At 36.4% G+C, this 16,951-nt stretch overlaps 1 protein-coding gene across 1 annotated transcript in view; it reads left to right on the forward strand.

Moving 5' to 3' along the window:
* The window catches only part of LOC137063112 (leucine-rich repeat transmembrane neuronal protein 4), a 140,579-nt gene extending 126,552 nt beyond the window's left edge, over positions 1 to 14,027 (forward strand). Inside the window, exon 3 of the mRNA XM_067434178.1 lies at positions 9,829 to 14,027. Within this exon, the coding sequence (XP_067290279.1) occupies positions 9,829 to 10,167 (339 nt within the window). The 3' untranslated portion in view covers positions 10,168 to 14,027. The remainder of the gene's footprint in view (positions 1 to 9,828) is intronic.
* The last annotated feature ends 2,924 nt before the right edge of the window (positions 14,028 to 16,951 follow it).

The following is a 16,951-nucleotide window of genomic DNA, read 5'->3' on the forward strand; positions in this document are numbered from 1 at the left end:
TTTGGCTATCCGATTAAAAGATCAACGAAACTGAAAATGTTGTCCTGTTCTTCACAACACACACAACGCAGAGAATAGACCAGTTACACAAAGCCAATTCAAATTTCTCAAAAGCAGTAGTGAAGTACATTTTTTAAGTACATACTTTATCACTGTTTTTCTTTGGAAAACTTTATTTCATTAAATTCCAAAGCATAATATATAATGTCATACTTTTTACTGCACCACATAAACATATAGTACTTTCTTACTTGTAGTCAAGTACAATTTTAATGACCTTTACTTGAGTAAAAGTATACACCACTACATTTTTAATGTAATTAAGTATTAAATGATATTTAATATGAAACGCAGTGCTTTACCACAGGAAGAAATTGCATCTAAAATATATTCAAATAGAAACTGTTCTCATTGTAATAATCTATCATATTATTACTGTTTTTATTATTTTTTTCAAAAGTATTTAAAAAAAAAAATCATACCGAGCCAAATAATATTAGGTATTGTGGGAATCACACAATGTAACGTTACACCCTAAACTAGCCTTGCCTTTTCATTAAAAAAAAAAAAAAAAAAAAAAAAAAAAAAATTATATATATATATATATATATATATATATATATATATATATATATATATATATATATATATATATATATATATATATATATATATATATATATATATATATATATATATAGTTTTCAAATTACCTGATTTTTTTATTTTTTAGACTTATAACCTTGACGGTCTGTATCTTTTCTGTAAGCTGGGCGATAACATCTCTATTTTCTACTGAGCTGCGTTATATATGAATTAACAATGACAGCGGAATTGAACTCTTTTGCATCATTGATTTTTTTTTTTTTTTATCCCTGTAAAGCTACTTTGAAACCAACAAAAAATAATAATTGTATCTTTTTTTTTTCCTCCATGTTTCTGCCTTTTGTTTACACCACATGATGGACAAATGCTTTTCAATTTTTTATTTGCTGTGAAACTTTTTTTTACTTTACTTTTTTACTAAATGTGATGCCAAACAGCTTAATGAGGTTGTCAAGCATTTCTTCTTTTAATGAGATTTTTTTCTTCATTATAAGATCATATATATTATTATTTTAATTCAGTAATTAAAACATGCTCATCTTAGAGAAGTAGTATGCATGTATATATTTTTGAATGAATTACCCTATTGAATAATTGACCCATAAGTCTCTTCATGGCATATGCTCTTAGTGAACTGGAAGACAGTGAAACCCGTTGAACAGACTGTATGTCTGTCTCTCACGTCCATTTTTCATTTGTGTTAAATTAAATATAGTGTCTACCCTGACTGAGGTCCACGTCTGTCACTTTGCCGTGCTGAATGGTGCAGTTATGACTTGTCACACACCTTTACTCTCCTTCACACACACATTAGTCTAGATTTATGTAGCTGCACTGTTCAGAATTCACTGAAACCGTTAGTAGGCAATATATTATAATTAATCAATGCAACTTCACTGCAGATCTGTTGGGAGTGGCCGAAGGAAAGAATAGCTATGAAAGAGTGTGTGTGTATGGGACTAACCCACTGAGCGTCTACAATGTAATAAGTAAATGTAACTTAATGGAGTTAATTTGAGCTGGAGAGAGTGAAGGGGTAATGCTGTGGTATCACTGAGTGCTCATTAGAAAGGTTTGCCTCACCGCAAATGTTATGTCTAACTCATTTAGCAGGATTCACCCTGTTTATCATTTATATGTCTTTCATTTGGATAGTCCACTGTATTCATGGTGGCAAAAACATCCTGGACTAAATATTTGCCTTCTCGGATGACCGCTCTATACCTCTGACATAAATTATAACTCAGTACAATTTGACACTTCACTTCATCATAGAAGTCATGGTAACAGTTTATTTTACAGTGTCATTGTTACATATAATATTAGCTATAAATTATGCATAATTACACAATGCAACTAACCCTAAACCAAACCCTATAGTAAGTACATGCAGTTACTTAAATATTACTCTTTTAAATTGTAACTAAACATTTAAGTACTAAGACAACTTAAAATAAAGTGTAACTAAAGGCACTTTCAGTCAATAGAAAGTCAAAATGGACAGTTTGCTTTCTTAATGAATATTCATTAATTTGTTTGTTAGTCCAAATATTCAAAATTCTTAATCAAAATAAAAAACTTGATCCACCTTTGCTTGAAAAACAGCACGCAGGTTTTAACCACTCCACTCCAACCACCTTAAGGAGAAGGTATTCAAGGAAAATCACTGCTTTGTTGCATTATAGGCCTACATACACTTCTTTGCGAAAAGTTTTGGGATGAATGTCGGGTTGCAGTCAAGTTCCTCCACACCAAACTCACTCATCCATGTCTTTATGGACCTTGCTTTGAGCACTGGTGCGCAGTCATGTTGGAACAGGAAGCGGCCATCCCCAAACTGTTCCCACAAATTTGGGAGCTTGAAATTGTCCAAAATGTCTTGGTATGTTGAAGCATTAAAAGTTTCTTTAACTGGAACAAAGAGGCCAAGCCCAGCCCCTGAAAAAAAAATGTTCTCCTGGCAAACTTGCCAATCTCAGACTTGTCTGCATGCGCTGACCACCGCTCTGTGGCTTTACGCGGCTTACCACTTCGTGGCTGAGTTGCTGTTGTTCCCAATGGCGTACACATTGGTTATAATACCACTAGTTAGCTGTGGAATATTCGGTAGTGAGGAAATTTTATGAATTGACTTATTGCACAGGTGACAACCGATCACGGTACCACATTTAAATTCACTGAGCTCCTGTGAGCAACCCATTCTTTCACAAATGTAGAAGCATTCTGCATGTCTGGGTACTTGATTTTATACACCTGTGGCCATGGAAGTGATTGGAACACCTGAATTCAATGACTTGGAGAGTTGTCCCAATACTCATGGATATATTGTGAATATCTTCTTGGCAACAATGTCTGTTTGGTTAAAATGCGTTTAATTTAACAACAAATACATTTATCTAATATATATTTAATATCATGAAGAATAGCCATCAGAAAATCTGTCAGAGTGTAGAAGAAAAATTTATTGCAAACGGTCTTTCATTTTGCCATCAATGATCCAACCTCTTTCTCTATTTTTTTTTTTTTTTTTCTATTTTCCAAGCCACCTGGGGCAGTGGTTTGGATTTTGGCAAGTGCTGCTTTTTTTCTTCTTCTTTTTTTACCCTGGTAATTTTTTTCTGTTTCTGAGGGTCCTCATAGACTATGGCCCCATTTACACTGCATGGTTCAAGTGGTCCAATTCCGATTTTTTTTCCTCTCATGTGGCACAGATCGGATATGACATGTGAACGTGTAAGCAGGAAAAAAACACACGAATTCCAATATCCTCAGATCGGATTCAGGCCTAACTCATGTGGTAATAAATCCGATATGATTCAGATGCGTGCATTAGCGTCTGCCATGTAAGTGGACAGATCGGATATTCCCCAGTAAATGAGAGTCATACGTCATTGAAAAAAGGATTGAGGCGAATGACGTCAACTGAGGTGGACACAAACTGCGATCAAGGCCCAGTGTTGCCAAGTCCGTGGTTTTCATGCGGAATTGGGCTACTTTAACACAGTTTTGAGCTGCAATTGGATGGGTTTTGGTGTGAAAACCTGGCGACCACATCAAGGGCTCTCCTCTTTTTCTCTGCCTTAAGAGAGAAATGTTTTGTCGAACTTTAAGGATGTGTGGAACAGTGCAGACAGCAAAATATTGTGCAATCATTGTGTCTGCGTCCATTGCATATCGCGCTGTTTTGCTTCCTTTTCCGGTTAAGAATGTCTTTGGCTGTTTTGCCAGTGTACAGTGTAAATGCAAATATTGGATACGGGTCGCTTTTGAAAAGATGATGTAAGCGGGTCGTCAAAAAAATCGGATATAGTCACCAAATCGGAATTGTGCATCAAGACCTGCAGTGTAAATGCAGCCTAAAGGTCCAACCCACTTGTCTCCAAAACACACAGTCATAAAATACAATAATCATTATTTAATAGATCAGCTCACAGTCTCTTCCTGTGCTTTTGCGAGATTGCTTCTCTGTGGTTGATGTTGTCAACAGGACCGATATACTGTATCAGACAGGCCAATTAATTAGCAGACATTTGTTGATAACCATCATCAGATAACCAATAATAAAACTGTTTTGCTTATTAACAACCATTTAATAGAATCAATAATATTACAGCAATGGTTTGAGAGTTTATGTTGAAGCAGCATCGAGTCTTAAATTAATCAAATGTAAAATAAACTACTCAAATTATTTGCACAGTCTTCATTTCATGATTATTAGATATAATGCATTAATATTGGATGCTGTTGGAGTTTAAATGAGAAGCCGGCCTGTAATTAAAATGAGTAAAAGTAATTATTTTACTGATTTGTGTTTATAGTGGATTGTAGAGCGCTTGTACAGTTCTGCAGCCAATATCCCAGAGCATTTTATCTTGACAATATTATTGTTTGATTAGCATTTATAACAGACAGCAGCAGGTCCGCACAGGTTAGTTTTTTTTTTAAATCTTTTTATTATTATTATTATTTACATGGGCACATTAAACGGCAAGTGCTCTTCACATACAAATACACATCGCAATCGCTTTTCGTATTTTAGTATTGGCTTTAGTACTTTTGACATCCCTTATACTGGTCCTATATGACTATCCATTTCTTTATAACAAATCCCATGACACATTAAGTAAAGGAGTTTTTGAAATTCTGTGCATTCTGCTGGTGCCCATGCAAAAGCCATTCGCTCTGCTCAGGGGAATATGGGGAAGTGGATTAATTGTGGCATACAAAGAGCTTTAAACCCGATCCGCTGACACAACGCATCTCATTATCACTTGAGAGTCGGCCCTGCATTTGAAGTTGTTTATTTATTTTGCTTCCTGTCAGGAGTCTCTTTGTAAAATCTCTTCGTCTGTCACACCGGCAGAGCTCTCTTGTCACTAATGTTCACTTAGTGCTCGGTGGCGGTAATCACGCTTGGTCGCTCTTCACTATCTCTAAGCGTTTACTAATTCGCCCCTTTAAAAGCAATGAACCCTGGTCGCTCAGTGAAAATACATGTTGACTGGTTTCAGCATGATTTGTCATTGTGTGTCGTGATACAAGGGATGAAGAAAAAAAAATCAATATTTTTGTTATAACATAGTGTCATGTTTTCAAAAAAATAAGTTCAGATTTTTCTTTTACACTATACAAAATTAGTTTACTTGAGAAGCAAAACTGTTGGATAGTAAGATTTCATAGAATATATATTGTTCAAAAATCTATAATTTTTCACATATTTTACATTGTTGCAAGCGCCTCTCTTTTAAGGGATAGTTCACCCAAAAATGAAAATTGTATGTTTATCTGCTTACCCCCAGGGCATCCAAGATGTAGGTTTGGTGTGTTTATTTCTTGAGTAGAACACAAATTAAGATTTTTAACTCCAACTGTTGCTCTTATAATGCATGTCAATTGGGTGTTTTCTATGAGAGTCGCTATGAGAGTAAAAAAACACATATACATACGAATCCATATTAAACCCTGTGGCTCGTGGCGACAGATTGATGTCAATTGGTTTCTGCGAGAAACCGAACAGTATTTGTGTTATTTTTTTTACCTCATAGCAGACGAATCTCATCTAATATTCCCGACGCCATTACTTCCGCCAAAAATGGTGAAAACACGGCGCGGTCATAGATATACATAAGATAGACGCCTCATTAGTGTTGGCGCGGATCGGTCGAAAGAGGGATCTATGTACAAACATGCTATGATAGCGCCATTATTTTGACCTTCTTCGATGGAAGTAATGGCATTGGGAACGCTTTATGAGATTCGTCTGATATGAGGTCAAAAAATACCATAAATACTGATCGGTTTCTCGCAGAAACAGAACGTTTCGTGTCGTAAGACATTAATGTGTCGCCACAAGCCACAGGGTTTATCAATCAATCAATCAATCAACTTTATTTATATATCGCTTTTACAATGACGATTGTTTCAAAGCAGCTTCACCATGTTAAACATTGCAACAGAACAGAATTTGATTTATTTATACAGTCATTTAATATGGATTCATATGTATGTGTTTTTTTACTCTCATAGTGACTCTCATAGAAAAACACCCCATTGACATGCATTATACGAGCAACGGTTGGAGTTAAAAATCTTAATTTGTGTGTTACTGAAGAAACAAACACACCTACATCATGGATGCACTTGGGGTAAGCAGACAAATATCACATTTAGATTTTTGGGTGAACTATCCCTTTAACAGTCTGTCAGTAAGACTTTGTTTAGTCAAATACTTTATATAGGAAGACAATGCACTCTGATTACTTATGAATGGGAGAAAGTGAAATGTCCAATATGGTGAATAAGCCCCGCCTTCTAAATGAAAGAGTCAACTGTGATTAGTAAAGTAGAAACAAGCAGTGTTTTGAGACGCACAAGTAGGATTGCACGTACGCATTAGCTTTGTCCAGGCTGAAGAATTAATTTTTTTGATCATTTATCAACAAAATTTATGAGACAATTGATGCGTTTCAAAGATGGCCGCCGAGTGAAATGACTTGTCTTAAAGGGACTTTGGTTTAGTCATGCAAACCCCTCCTTCTTGAAAGTAATATATACTCTGATTGGTCGCCTGTACCAGTGTGCTGTGATTGGTCAAAAGCTTTGAGCGTGTTTCAGAAATGTCACGCAGCTTACCACAACCGTGAATACTAATGCAACTAGTTGTATTAATGTTTCCTTGCTCTTGCAATGCTTGCTATTGCTGTTTAATCTTATGATTGTGTGGTTTGAAGAGATGTTTGACTTCACGGGAGGTAAACAAATGTCTCCATTTTAAGGACTTTAATGTCCCAGGACTATGTTGTGAAGCAGTAATTTTCCATCGGTTTTTTTTTTCCATTGGTATAATAGCACTTGTTGGAGGGGTAAAGGTAAATTAAAGTCAGAGCATTGAGTTGTAACATCTAGACGAAGTCTGAGCATTGAACATTGAAACATCCAGATGGAGTCTGAGCAACTACATAGATTATTCTATACGATTAACGCTGTTCTTTTCTTTATCACCACTTTATATCCTGCTTCTGCTCTTCCCTGGATCTCTCAGTCAAACTCTCAGGCTGATAGAAGACTTATATTATCTGGCAGGGATTCGGCATCTGGGTCGAATGTAATATATTTTATATTTCTGACATGGAGATCCATCTGATCTAACATTTTAGCAAGATCTAAAACTAGAATATCGAGTTTAGAAGTGCTTATACATATCATTTTTTCATGCTTAAACAGCAATGGAATGAAATGAAAATGTAAACATAATAGGCCATCTTTAAGATTTTAACAAGCTTTCATATTTATCTATCTATCTATCTATCTATCTATCTATCTATCTATCTATCTATCTATCTATCTATCTATCTATCTATCTATCTATCTATCTATCTATCTATCTATCTATCCATCCATCCATCCATCCATCCATCCATCCATCCATCCATCCATCCATCCATCCATCCATCCATCCATCCATCCATCCATCCATATATATATATATATATATATATATATATATATATATATATATATATATATATATATATATATATATATATATATATATATATATATATATATATATATATATATATATATATATATAAAATGCTGTTCCAAATCTGTTCCAAAAAGTCTATCTGAATCTAAATTTTAGACCTTTACCCTATGAAGAGCATCTGTAATGATCATAGCTGTTATAAACTCCAAAAAATGATGATAAAATCACCATAAAATGCATGACTCTTATGCTAGAAACAGAACCCAATTAAGCTGTCAGTGAGTTGAGCTCAGTTTTATTCTTTAACCAATTATTCAATTTGTGAACTGGATAAATTGGTTTTGAAAAGATCCGGCTCAAAAGAATGATTTGTTCGAAATAAAAAGACTGATTATTCACTGACTCATTTAGGAATCACTGCAAACTAAAGGTTGTTAGTGAGTTTAGGAGTAAAAACATCTCTTAATAATTCATGCATTTGAATTTAAATAACGAAAATGTTTCTAGTTTTAAGGACATTGACCAGTCCGGTTTTTTTTTAAATCCGTGTTCATTGTCACATTTTCCGGTAAAATTTAAATATGTTTTGCAGTACACATGAGGCAGCCACATGTGGCATGTTTCTCCACAGTGGCTCTCCCGAGTCACGGCATGAAAAGGAAAGGCATATTTGCTTGTGTCACTTATCATAGGAATAGCTGCAGAATCCTATGCGGGGGTTTGTGTGTGCGCGTGCGTGTGTGTTCTGCCACTTGTGTATACACAGAGTGAGTCACCACGGAGCACAGCACACACACTGGGAAGCAAGACAGATGCTGGGTTTGCACTCGGTGTAAAAAGCTATTACCCCTACCAGCGCGGTGCCTCTTTGAAAACGAGGCGCCACGAGGCAGCTTCTAAATGCAGACGGAAGCAGAGCTTAAAGAGGAAGTCGCGAGTGGGCTGAGAAACGATGAGGGATGTTGGAATGTGTGCATGTCTCTTGGTGGTAGAATCATTATCGGAGATATTTTATGACTATTTAATGACTCTTGTGGTAAGGGGGTGGTTTAATTACTCCAATTAAAGAAAGAGTTCACCCAAAAATGAAAATGGCCATTATTTACTCACCTTCATGTCATTCCAAACCTGGATGTCTTTGATTTGTCCTTGGAACGCAATAGGTTCAATAAATAGACATTGATCGATATTGATGAATATCCTTTTTCTTTTTCTTTTCTTTTTTTTTGCTTTCGTTTTTTCATAAAAGAAATTGAATAAGGACAGGGACTGTCAAGCTACAGAATGACAAAAAGCACCATAAAAGTGGTCCATACTTTATGACTTGTGCAATATTAGTCATACAATAGCTTTTGGGATATAAAAAAAGACCAAAATGTATGTTGTTTAAAAATTCTTCTTAAGAGAAGCATGCACTCTAAAAAATGCTGGGTTATAAACAACCCAAGTTGGGTTGAATATGGACAAATCCAGAAATTGGGTTGTTTGAATGGGCCCATTTGTTCAAACAACCTAATTTCTGGGTCTGTCCATTTTCAGCCCAACTTGAGTTGTTTTAACTCAGTATTTTTTTGAGTGTGTTAATAAACAACTAGTTAATAGTGAGAATTGGAGCCTATAAACTAAAGTGTGACCAAAAGATATTACAGATACAACTTTTGATTTTAACATACATGTTGTAATGAACATTATAGAATTTTTCGTCATTAGTTCATGTTAACTAACTAATGTTAACAAATTAAACCGTATTGTGGGTGTTAACAAAATATCAATTCACGGAAAATTCTTCATGAGAGAAGTAGCAATGACTGGTTTGTGAATAAATCATTTTTGAATCAGAATTATTCAATCAGTTTGAAACAGATTCTGTTTTTGAGTTCAGCGAATAACAACTTAAATATTCTCATCACACATAGCTTTGAAAGACTTAGGCACTTATAGGACATAAGTTAAATGGACCACATGATTTTTTTTAAGCTTAAGTTCTCTAATCCTTATTCGTTACATTTGCATGGAAAAGAGCAACCAGTACAATCTTCACAGTTTCCCATTTTGTGTCTCACTGAGAAAAGTAAGTCATACGGATCTAAAATGACTTGAGGGTGAATTAATAATGGCAAAATGTTCATTTTTGAGCTAACTCTCCCTTTAATGACGATTTAATGACTGTTGATGGCTTTATTTGTTCTAATTAAGAATCTTCAACTTTTTTTCTCTCTACTTTACCCCCCCAGGTCCCCCACCAGATGAGCACGCTGACCTTCTACAGGTACGAGCAGCCCATTGTGGACTACTGCCAGGCGCATCAACCCCTGCGGCTCAACATGAGCTACGACGTCCCCCCGCAAAGCCTGGAGGGGCTGGAGGAGCTTCCACCCCGCGAGAGGAGCACCATCCAGACTGTGGCCCTTCCGGCAGTGCCCACCATCAACGCGGGCACCGTGGGACCCTGCTCCCCGCCCAGCCAGAGAGCGCCCATGGAGGGGCCCAGCATCCCCTACCCCACAACAGAACGCTCCATTAACTATCCAACAACAGAACGTTCCACCAGCACCCTCACTTTTAGACGCTAACAGCCCCGCTCGCATAGCAAGGCATGATGGGTAATTTCAAAAGAGGCTGCGCCTGGGTGGTGATCCACATTCTGCCGGCATTAACGCAGCTGCGCGTCTGAAAACTGTGCACACTGCTGCGCGCTAACTGTTTCTCGCGAATATAGAGAAGAGAAAATCATTCCCACAACGTCGCTGGAGGACACGAGGATCTGGCATACGGTACACTTCTATTGTGGAGTGTAGTGTATCCTGGAAAATGGGATTCCATTTGTGTTTTTCCATCTTTTCTTTGTTCCGAATCAAAAGGCCAGTACATGTTCTGTTGTCTCCTTTCTGCTCAACGGCAAATTGAAATCCAATGCAACATGCATGAGACGTTAAATGTGGCTTTGGTTTCATTCAGCCCTCGCTCTGTACCGACGCTACATGACGCCTTCTCCGAGGAGTAGATAATGGTGAATCTCCCATGCTGAGTGAAGAATGAATGGGAATGTGCAATAAACAAGGAATTTTTTTTTTTTGTACTTTTTTTTTTTTTTTTTTTGACGAGGGAGAGTGTGAGAACGAGAGAATGAAAAGAAACAAATTAATGTTCACCAGAGCTCAAAGGCCTCTCGCTGTTATTTTCATTTAGTTGCCAGGGAGTGCTCATAAATGCTGTCATTATTTGATTAAAAAGACAGATCTGTCCAGACATGAGCGTGTCAGATGGAGGATCTCTTGAGTATAAAAAAAGCATTCATTAAAATCGAAATGAAGTCTCACACGGCAAGGTCTTTCAGCGTGCACATGTACCAAAGATCAAGCTTCTTTAGATGTACATAAAGCTTGTGTTTCTTTTCAAAATGTAATCAAATGATTCAGTATGTGTCTAACGCGTACTGTAACGTATGGGCCAGCGGCGTTTAACAACTGACGACATGTTGCCTGATTTTAAACTCTGCAGAATTCAGTGCTGAAATGCAGAGTGAAAAAAACGCCAAGCTTTGTGTTTGACGGCTACCTGTTAACTAGATTGTGTGTGTGTGTGGGCATGTTTTTGTGACATATAAGGACACAAATGTGTATAATGACATGGGTATGACATAGGCATTACAAGGAGAGGGTGAAATATGAGGACATTTTCCATGTCCTCACTTTTCAAAACGCTTATAAATCATACAGCATGAGTTTTTTTTAGGAAGTAAAAATGCAGAATGTTTCCTGTGATGGGCAGGTTTCGGGGTAGGGGCAGTGTAAGGGGATAGAAAATATGGTTTGTACAGTATAAAAATCATTAAGCCTATGGAATGTCCCCATATGTCACAAAAACAAACTTGTGTGTGTGTGTGTTTGCTTGTGAGTGTGTATTAAGTTTACAAGCTGAAGTGTGTAATTTCCACACCCACTAGTGTCAAAAACAATGACTGTTTTAAAAAAGGTTTCCTAAACACTCTTTATCCGCCATTGGTCAGAAAAAATCCCGCCCCCAAGTCTACGCTATTGGTTGAGCCGGTGTTGCTATGTTGGCTGGTCGGAATGTTCAAACAAACAAACTGTTTCTGCTAAATCAACCGCTTGTTTTTACTATATATTTTTTTTACTATATACTAGTTTTTACTATATACTAGTTGTCTCTGCATTTAGCTAGTTAAACACTGAAAAATTACACACTTCAGCTTTAAGAGGGAAGAATCCTAAGGGGGCGGAGCAAACGTCCCTCACTCGGTTAGCATGCTGGAGTTACCATACAGTGGCAGAAACATGTTTTTCGCAAGTATGCGACGCATTCTTCCTGTTGTAACTAATCTCCGGGGGGATGGGTTATTATTGAGGTAGCTAGCTGTGTGCCATTGAAAAGTGTTGCTATGCTATGCCAGTAATTGACCTAAATGGAAAAAACTGATGGTGGAAATGCTGGCAATTCACCACATACTTGAATTTATTTTTTTTGGCACGCAACAATGTGTGAAATGGAGCTCATCTAGAAGCGTTTACAATCACATACTTGTGTAAAACATGTTTCTGACCAAAATGATCTTTCTGAACCATTTTCATAATTATCGAAAGAAATGATCGGAAAAAAACAAAGCTAGAACCTCTAATAAGAGCCTCCAGTTGTATCGAAGAGCCGAATAAAGCGAGATTTCACAAGTTTCAGTTCAGAAAGAGGTGGTCAGTCACCTCAGGTCATGGAGTGTTAACCATGAGATTTTCTGACTCTAGATGTCACTCAACAAAGCAGCTACAAGGATGAAATTGCTATAATTGGATGAAAAAGCAAGATGTATGGGAGACCGGGGAGACATCTGTAATTGAAATTTCTCTTTATAACTCGAACTACTGCTACAAATCTACATGTCATGTTTTGATGTAAGAAACGTATATGTGCCAAACATAATAATATCATTAAATTGAATTTAATACAAGTCGTCAGAGTCTTATGGGTTGGATTGCGACAGTGACTTGGGGCAATCTTGACACATAACACAAAACCCAATTTTTTTATTAACCCAGCGTATCTCCGAAAAGAGCACACATCAAAATAATAGTATTATTGATCCAGTATGTAGTACTATTACTGAAGCGTTTTCTGCTTTACAGGACACATCTTTTACACGACAAACGTCTAAGTGGGAAAAATGCTTTTTACAAAAATGTATTTTTTCTGTTAAATATACACACAATTATAAAGTTTTTTTTAATTCGAAGGTATCATTTTAGACACCAGAAGAAAAACAGGACACCCCTACAAAAAGTGAAATGATCACACTTTTCCCCAGGCTGAAAGTGATCTCTTGCAATAGCCTCCGGTCTCCCATAGCCATCGAGGGCCTGTTCATTTTTAGTTTGAGTTCAGATTAAGGACGACTAGATGCTCCTTTGTGGTTTTCCTTTGAACAGACTACTATGGTCGTCCAGTAGTCATATTATATTGATTCACTATCACTCAGTTTGCAGGTTCACACACTGTAGTTCAGCAGAGCATTTTTATCGAGAAACTCTCTGGCATTACAAGCCGTTGTCCAGTCGCGTAAGTTCTGTTTGTTTTTTCTTTATTTTAACCCTCAAAAGACTTTTGAATAACATTGAATATGGAATTATTGCCTGTAAACAGTATTTTTTTTTTTTTTTTTTTTCACCCTGTGTGCCTGTGCGTTTGGACTTCACACAATGAATGTGGACATGGTACCTCACCAACGATTAGTGTGGATATTGCAAATTTCAACCTGTTGAAAGCCTCCGGAACCATTCAGGAGCCATTGTAACCACTTTGCCCCCTTCAGAATTTTACTATGGCATGTTTGTAACGGACACGGATCGATAAAAGGAACACAATGCTCCGCCAAGACGTCACAGGAAATGTGATGGAGCGCTGGCGAGGTAAGAAACGGATTTCACACTGTCGTGTCCCAATCCCTTCGAGAGAACTGACGCTGTCAAGACGATCAAAGACATTTTGAAACGTGTCCTGATGGTCTCCGGCACCAGTTATCTTCACATGTTTATCTTGTAAATAGAGAGTATAAAGAAACATATTGTTTTGCTTCTTTTGACACAAGTTTTGTGAAAAGGACAGAAGCCTCGGCTGTTTAAACGCGCATCCTGATCAAAGAATACGCTTCTAGAAAGACTCAATATGATCCCTCGTTTGGAAGATTGATATTTTTCTATCTGCTGTCTCGTTCTGTTCCTCATCTCATTAGCATCATAGATTTTCATTTTCTTTGTAACACTTCACCGCTGACATCAGTTGGAGAATTGAAAGATTGATAGATTGATGTCATGTAAACTTTGATTCTGCTATGTGCCCTAACTGTTGTGATCCACCACCAGCCCTCCTCTCTCTCTCTCTCTCTCTCTCTCTCTCTCTCTCTCTCTCTCTCTCTCTCTCTCTCTCTCTCTCTCTCTCTCTCTCTCGGTTTGTATTTGAGAAACCCAGGCAAATTAAAATAATATCTACTTGTTCAGTGAGAGTGGCTTGTACTTTGCTCCGAGGCTTCATGCATGATGTATCAAGTAAAGGCTTGATGTTGTTAGGTAAATGCTAATAAGGTTACCTGCCCACCGCATTTCAATTCTGAGTAAGTCGCAAGAACTTTACAACCTCATAAAACGCTCCTTACAGCAAGACATTAGCTCAGTGGTGGCGTTGCAGAAAATCCATAGTACTTTCTGTGTCCTGAATGTGAAAAGGCAATGTCAGGCTGTTGTTTAGGCAAACTAGAATATTCCATTCTAATAGTTGTAATTTTATTAAACTATATATAACGTGTGTGTGTGTATATATATATATATATATATATATATATATATATATATATATATATATATATATATATATATATATATATATATATATATATATATATATATATATATATATATATATATATATATAAAATGCACCAGCTGAGCAACTGCCATTAAGTTAAATAGGAACGTGAAAGGATAATTTTCCAACCTGATCTCACAGGACAACATAACTATGTTACTAGGTGGCAAATTTGTATAGTTTGTACAATTATTATAAAAAGTTAAGCATAAAGGTCCACCCTGAAATCCACCTGTAAACACACTATATTGCCAAAGGTTTTGGAACGCCTGCCCTTACATGCACATGAACTTTAATGACATCTCTTTAAATCTTTAATGACTTTAATAGCAGCTTCAACTCTTATGAGAAGGCTTTCCATACGGTTTAGGACTGTTTATGGGAATTTTTGACCATTCATAGAAGCCGATTTGTATGGAAGCCTGTTTCCGCCACTCAATTATCAAATAAAAAGAGTAATTCTAAAAAAAAAATCTTACAATTTCAAGTTATAAAGTCATAATCTTGAGATTTAAATTTGCAATTGCGTGATATAAAGTCATAATTCTGAGATATAAACTCAGAATTGCGTGATATAAAGTCACAATTCTGACTGTGAAATAAAGTCAGAATTGTGTCTTTATATCATGCTTTTGCGAGTTTATATCTCTGATTATATAACTCTGATTGTATAACTCGCAATTGTGAAAAAAAGTCAAATTCTGAGATAAAAAGTCACAATTACTCTTTTTATGTTTTTATTTAGTGGCGGAAACAGGCTTCCAGGCACTTGTGAGGTCAGGCACTGATGTTGGACAAGAAGGCCTGGCTCACAGTCTCCGCTCTAACTCATCCCAAGAGTTTTCTATCGGGTTGAGGTCAGGACTCTGTGCAGGCAGGTCACGTTCCTCCGCACCAAACTCACTTATGGAGAGCTTCTGAGAGCGACCCATTCTTTCACGAATGTAGAAGCAGTCTGCATGCCTAGGTGCTTGATTTTATACACCTGTTGGCCATGAAAGTGATTGGAACACCTAAATTCAATGATTTGGAGGGGTGTCCCAATATTTTTGGCAATATAGTGTACCTGCAAATGAGTACAAGCAGATTGTACGAAAACATACAAATGAGATTGTACCCATTCATATGAATTAGCCGCCAGTTTGCCAAAACGTACAATAGTTACGCATTACCATGAGATTGCGTTGTAATTTTATCCATGTATGATATACTTCCTGGACTGTCTGCTTGGTGAGGCGTCAATCTGACTAAAATAATTGGCATATTCTTATTTTTGCAAAACCTTTTTGTCTTAAAATAAACTAATGTGTATGAAAGCATCCGATCCAATCAACTATTTGGATGAGTTACCTTGACTAGATAATCTAAGCTCTTAAACCGTCATTCAAAAGAAACGATTCTCCTCCTCCACAAAGTCGCCAAATCATGAAGCCTTATGCAACTGCCTCTTCCCATTATTCTGACAATTTGCTGCTTTACGGTCATTTACGTAAGGCTGAGGACGCCCCTGCATCTTCTCTTTGCTTGTCTTTCACATTTTGTACAGTTTCCGTTTTGAGCATTTAACCCTCCTATTGTCTTTCGGGTAAAAACAATATATTATAAATAGGATCATTTTGGTATTCAGGCTTTATGACATAGTGATAAATATGCAAACATAATTCAACATTTTAAATTGCTTTTATAAATAAAAAAGTAATGTATTTGCCCCATGTGAAGAATCTGATATATACACAGCCATTTTTTGGCTTTTTTTTCAGTGACATTAAAGGAATAAGTTTCTTGTTAAGATATTTTATAATGGAACACATTTATTTGCAATTGTAATATTATTTTACAATATTACTGTATTTGTAATGTATTATCAAATAAATGAAGCATTGGTGAGCATAAGAGACTTCTCACGGAAAAGGAAAACCTTATACAGGCCCCCAATTTTTGAACGATAGTGTATATATTTAAATTAAGAATCATATTTGAGCCCAAAATATTTTATATTTTCAAAAAACATAGTGCCTCGTGAATTCTATTATTCTGTGATTGTGCAGAATGGGTCCATGCTGATTGCTTTTAAATGCAATGTTTTTATTCAAATATGTAATCGTAATACACTTTAGGAAAAAATAAAAATCTTAATGGGGATAATGCTTAATCAAGAATTTATGAATTATTAATGGATTTTGGTGCAATCAAATTTCAGTTTGCCTCAAGAATCATACGTGGGCACAGTTTCTTATGACAAAAAAAGGTTTGAAAAGGGTCAATCAAAACTAGTGATGTTTGCAAAGCAAAACATTTTCCTGAAAGATTTATTGAAATATCCACGCAGGTGCTTTTATGCTCCAGGAAACAAACAAGCTAAATGCATTTTTTCCACAAAGGACGTTCTCTAAAAACGGAGAAAGTGGGCGTAATTCGCTAATATTCAGAGAGCACTTTGCAGAAAAATAATAGGCCAATGCAGTTCATTCACATAAAAGCTAGAGT

The sequence above is a fragment of the Pseudorasbora parva genome, chromosome 23, assembly GCF_024679245.1.
Source record: "Pseudorasbora parva isolate DD20220531a chromosome 23, ASM2467924v1, whole genome shotgun sequence".
In the NCBI taxonomy this organism is placed as follows: Eukaryota; Metazoa; Chordata; class Actinopteri; order Cypriniformes; family Gobionidae; genus Pseudorasbora; species Pseudorasbora parva.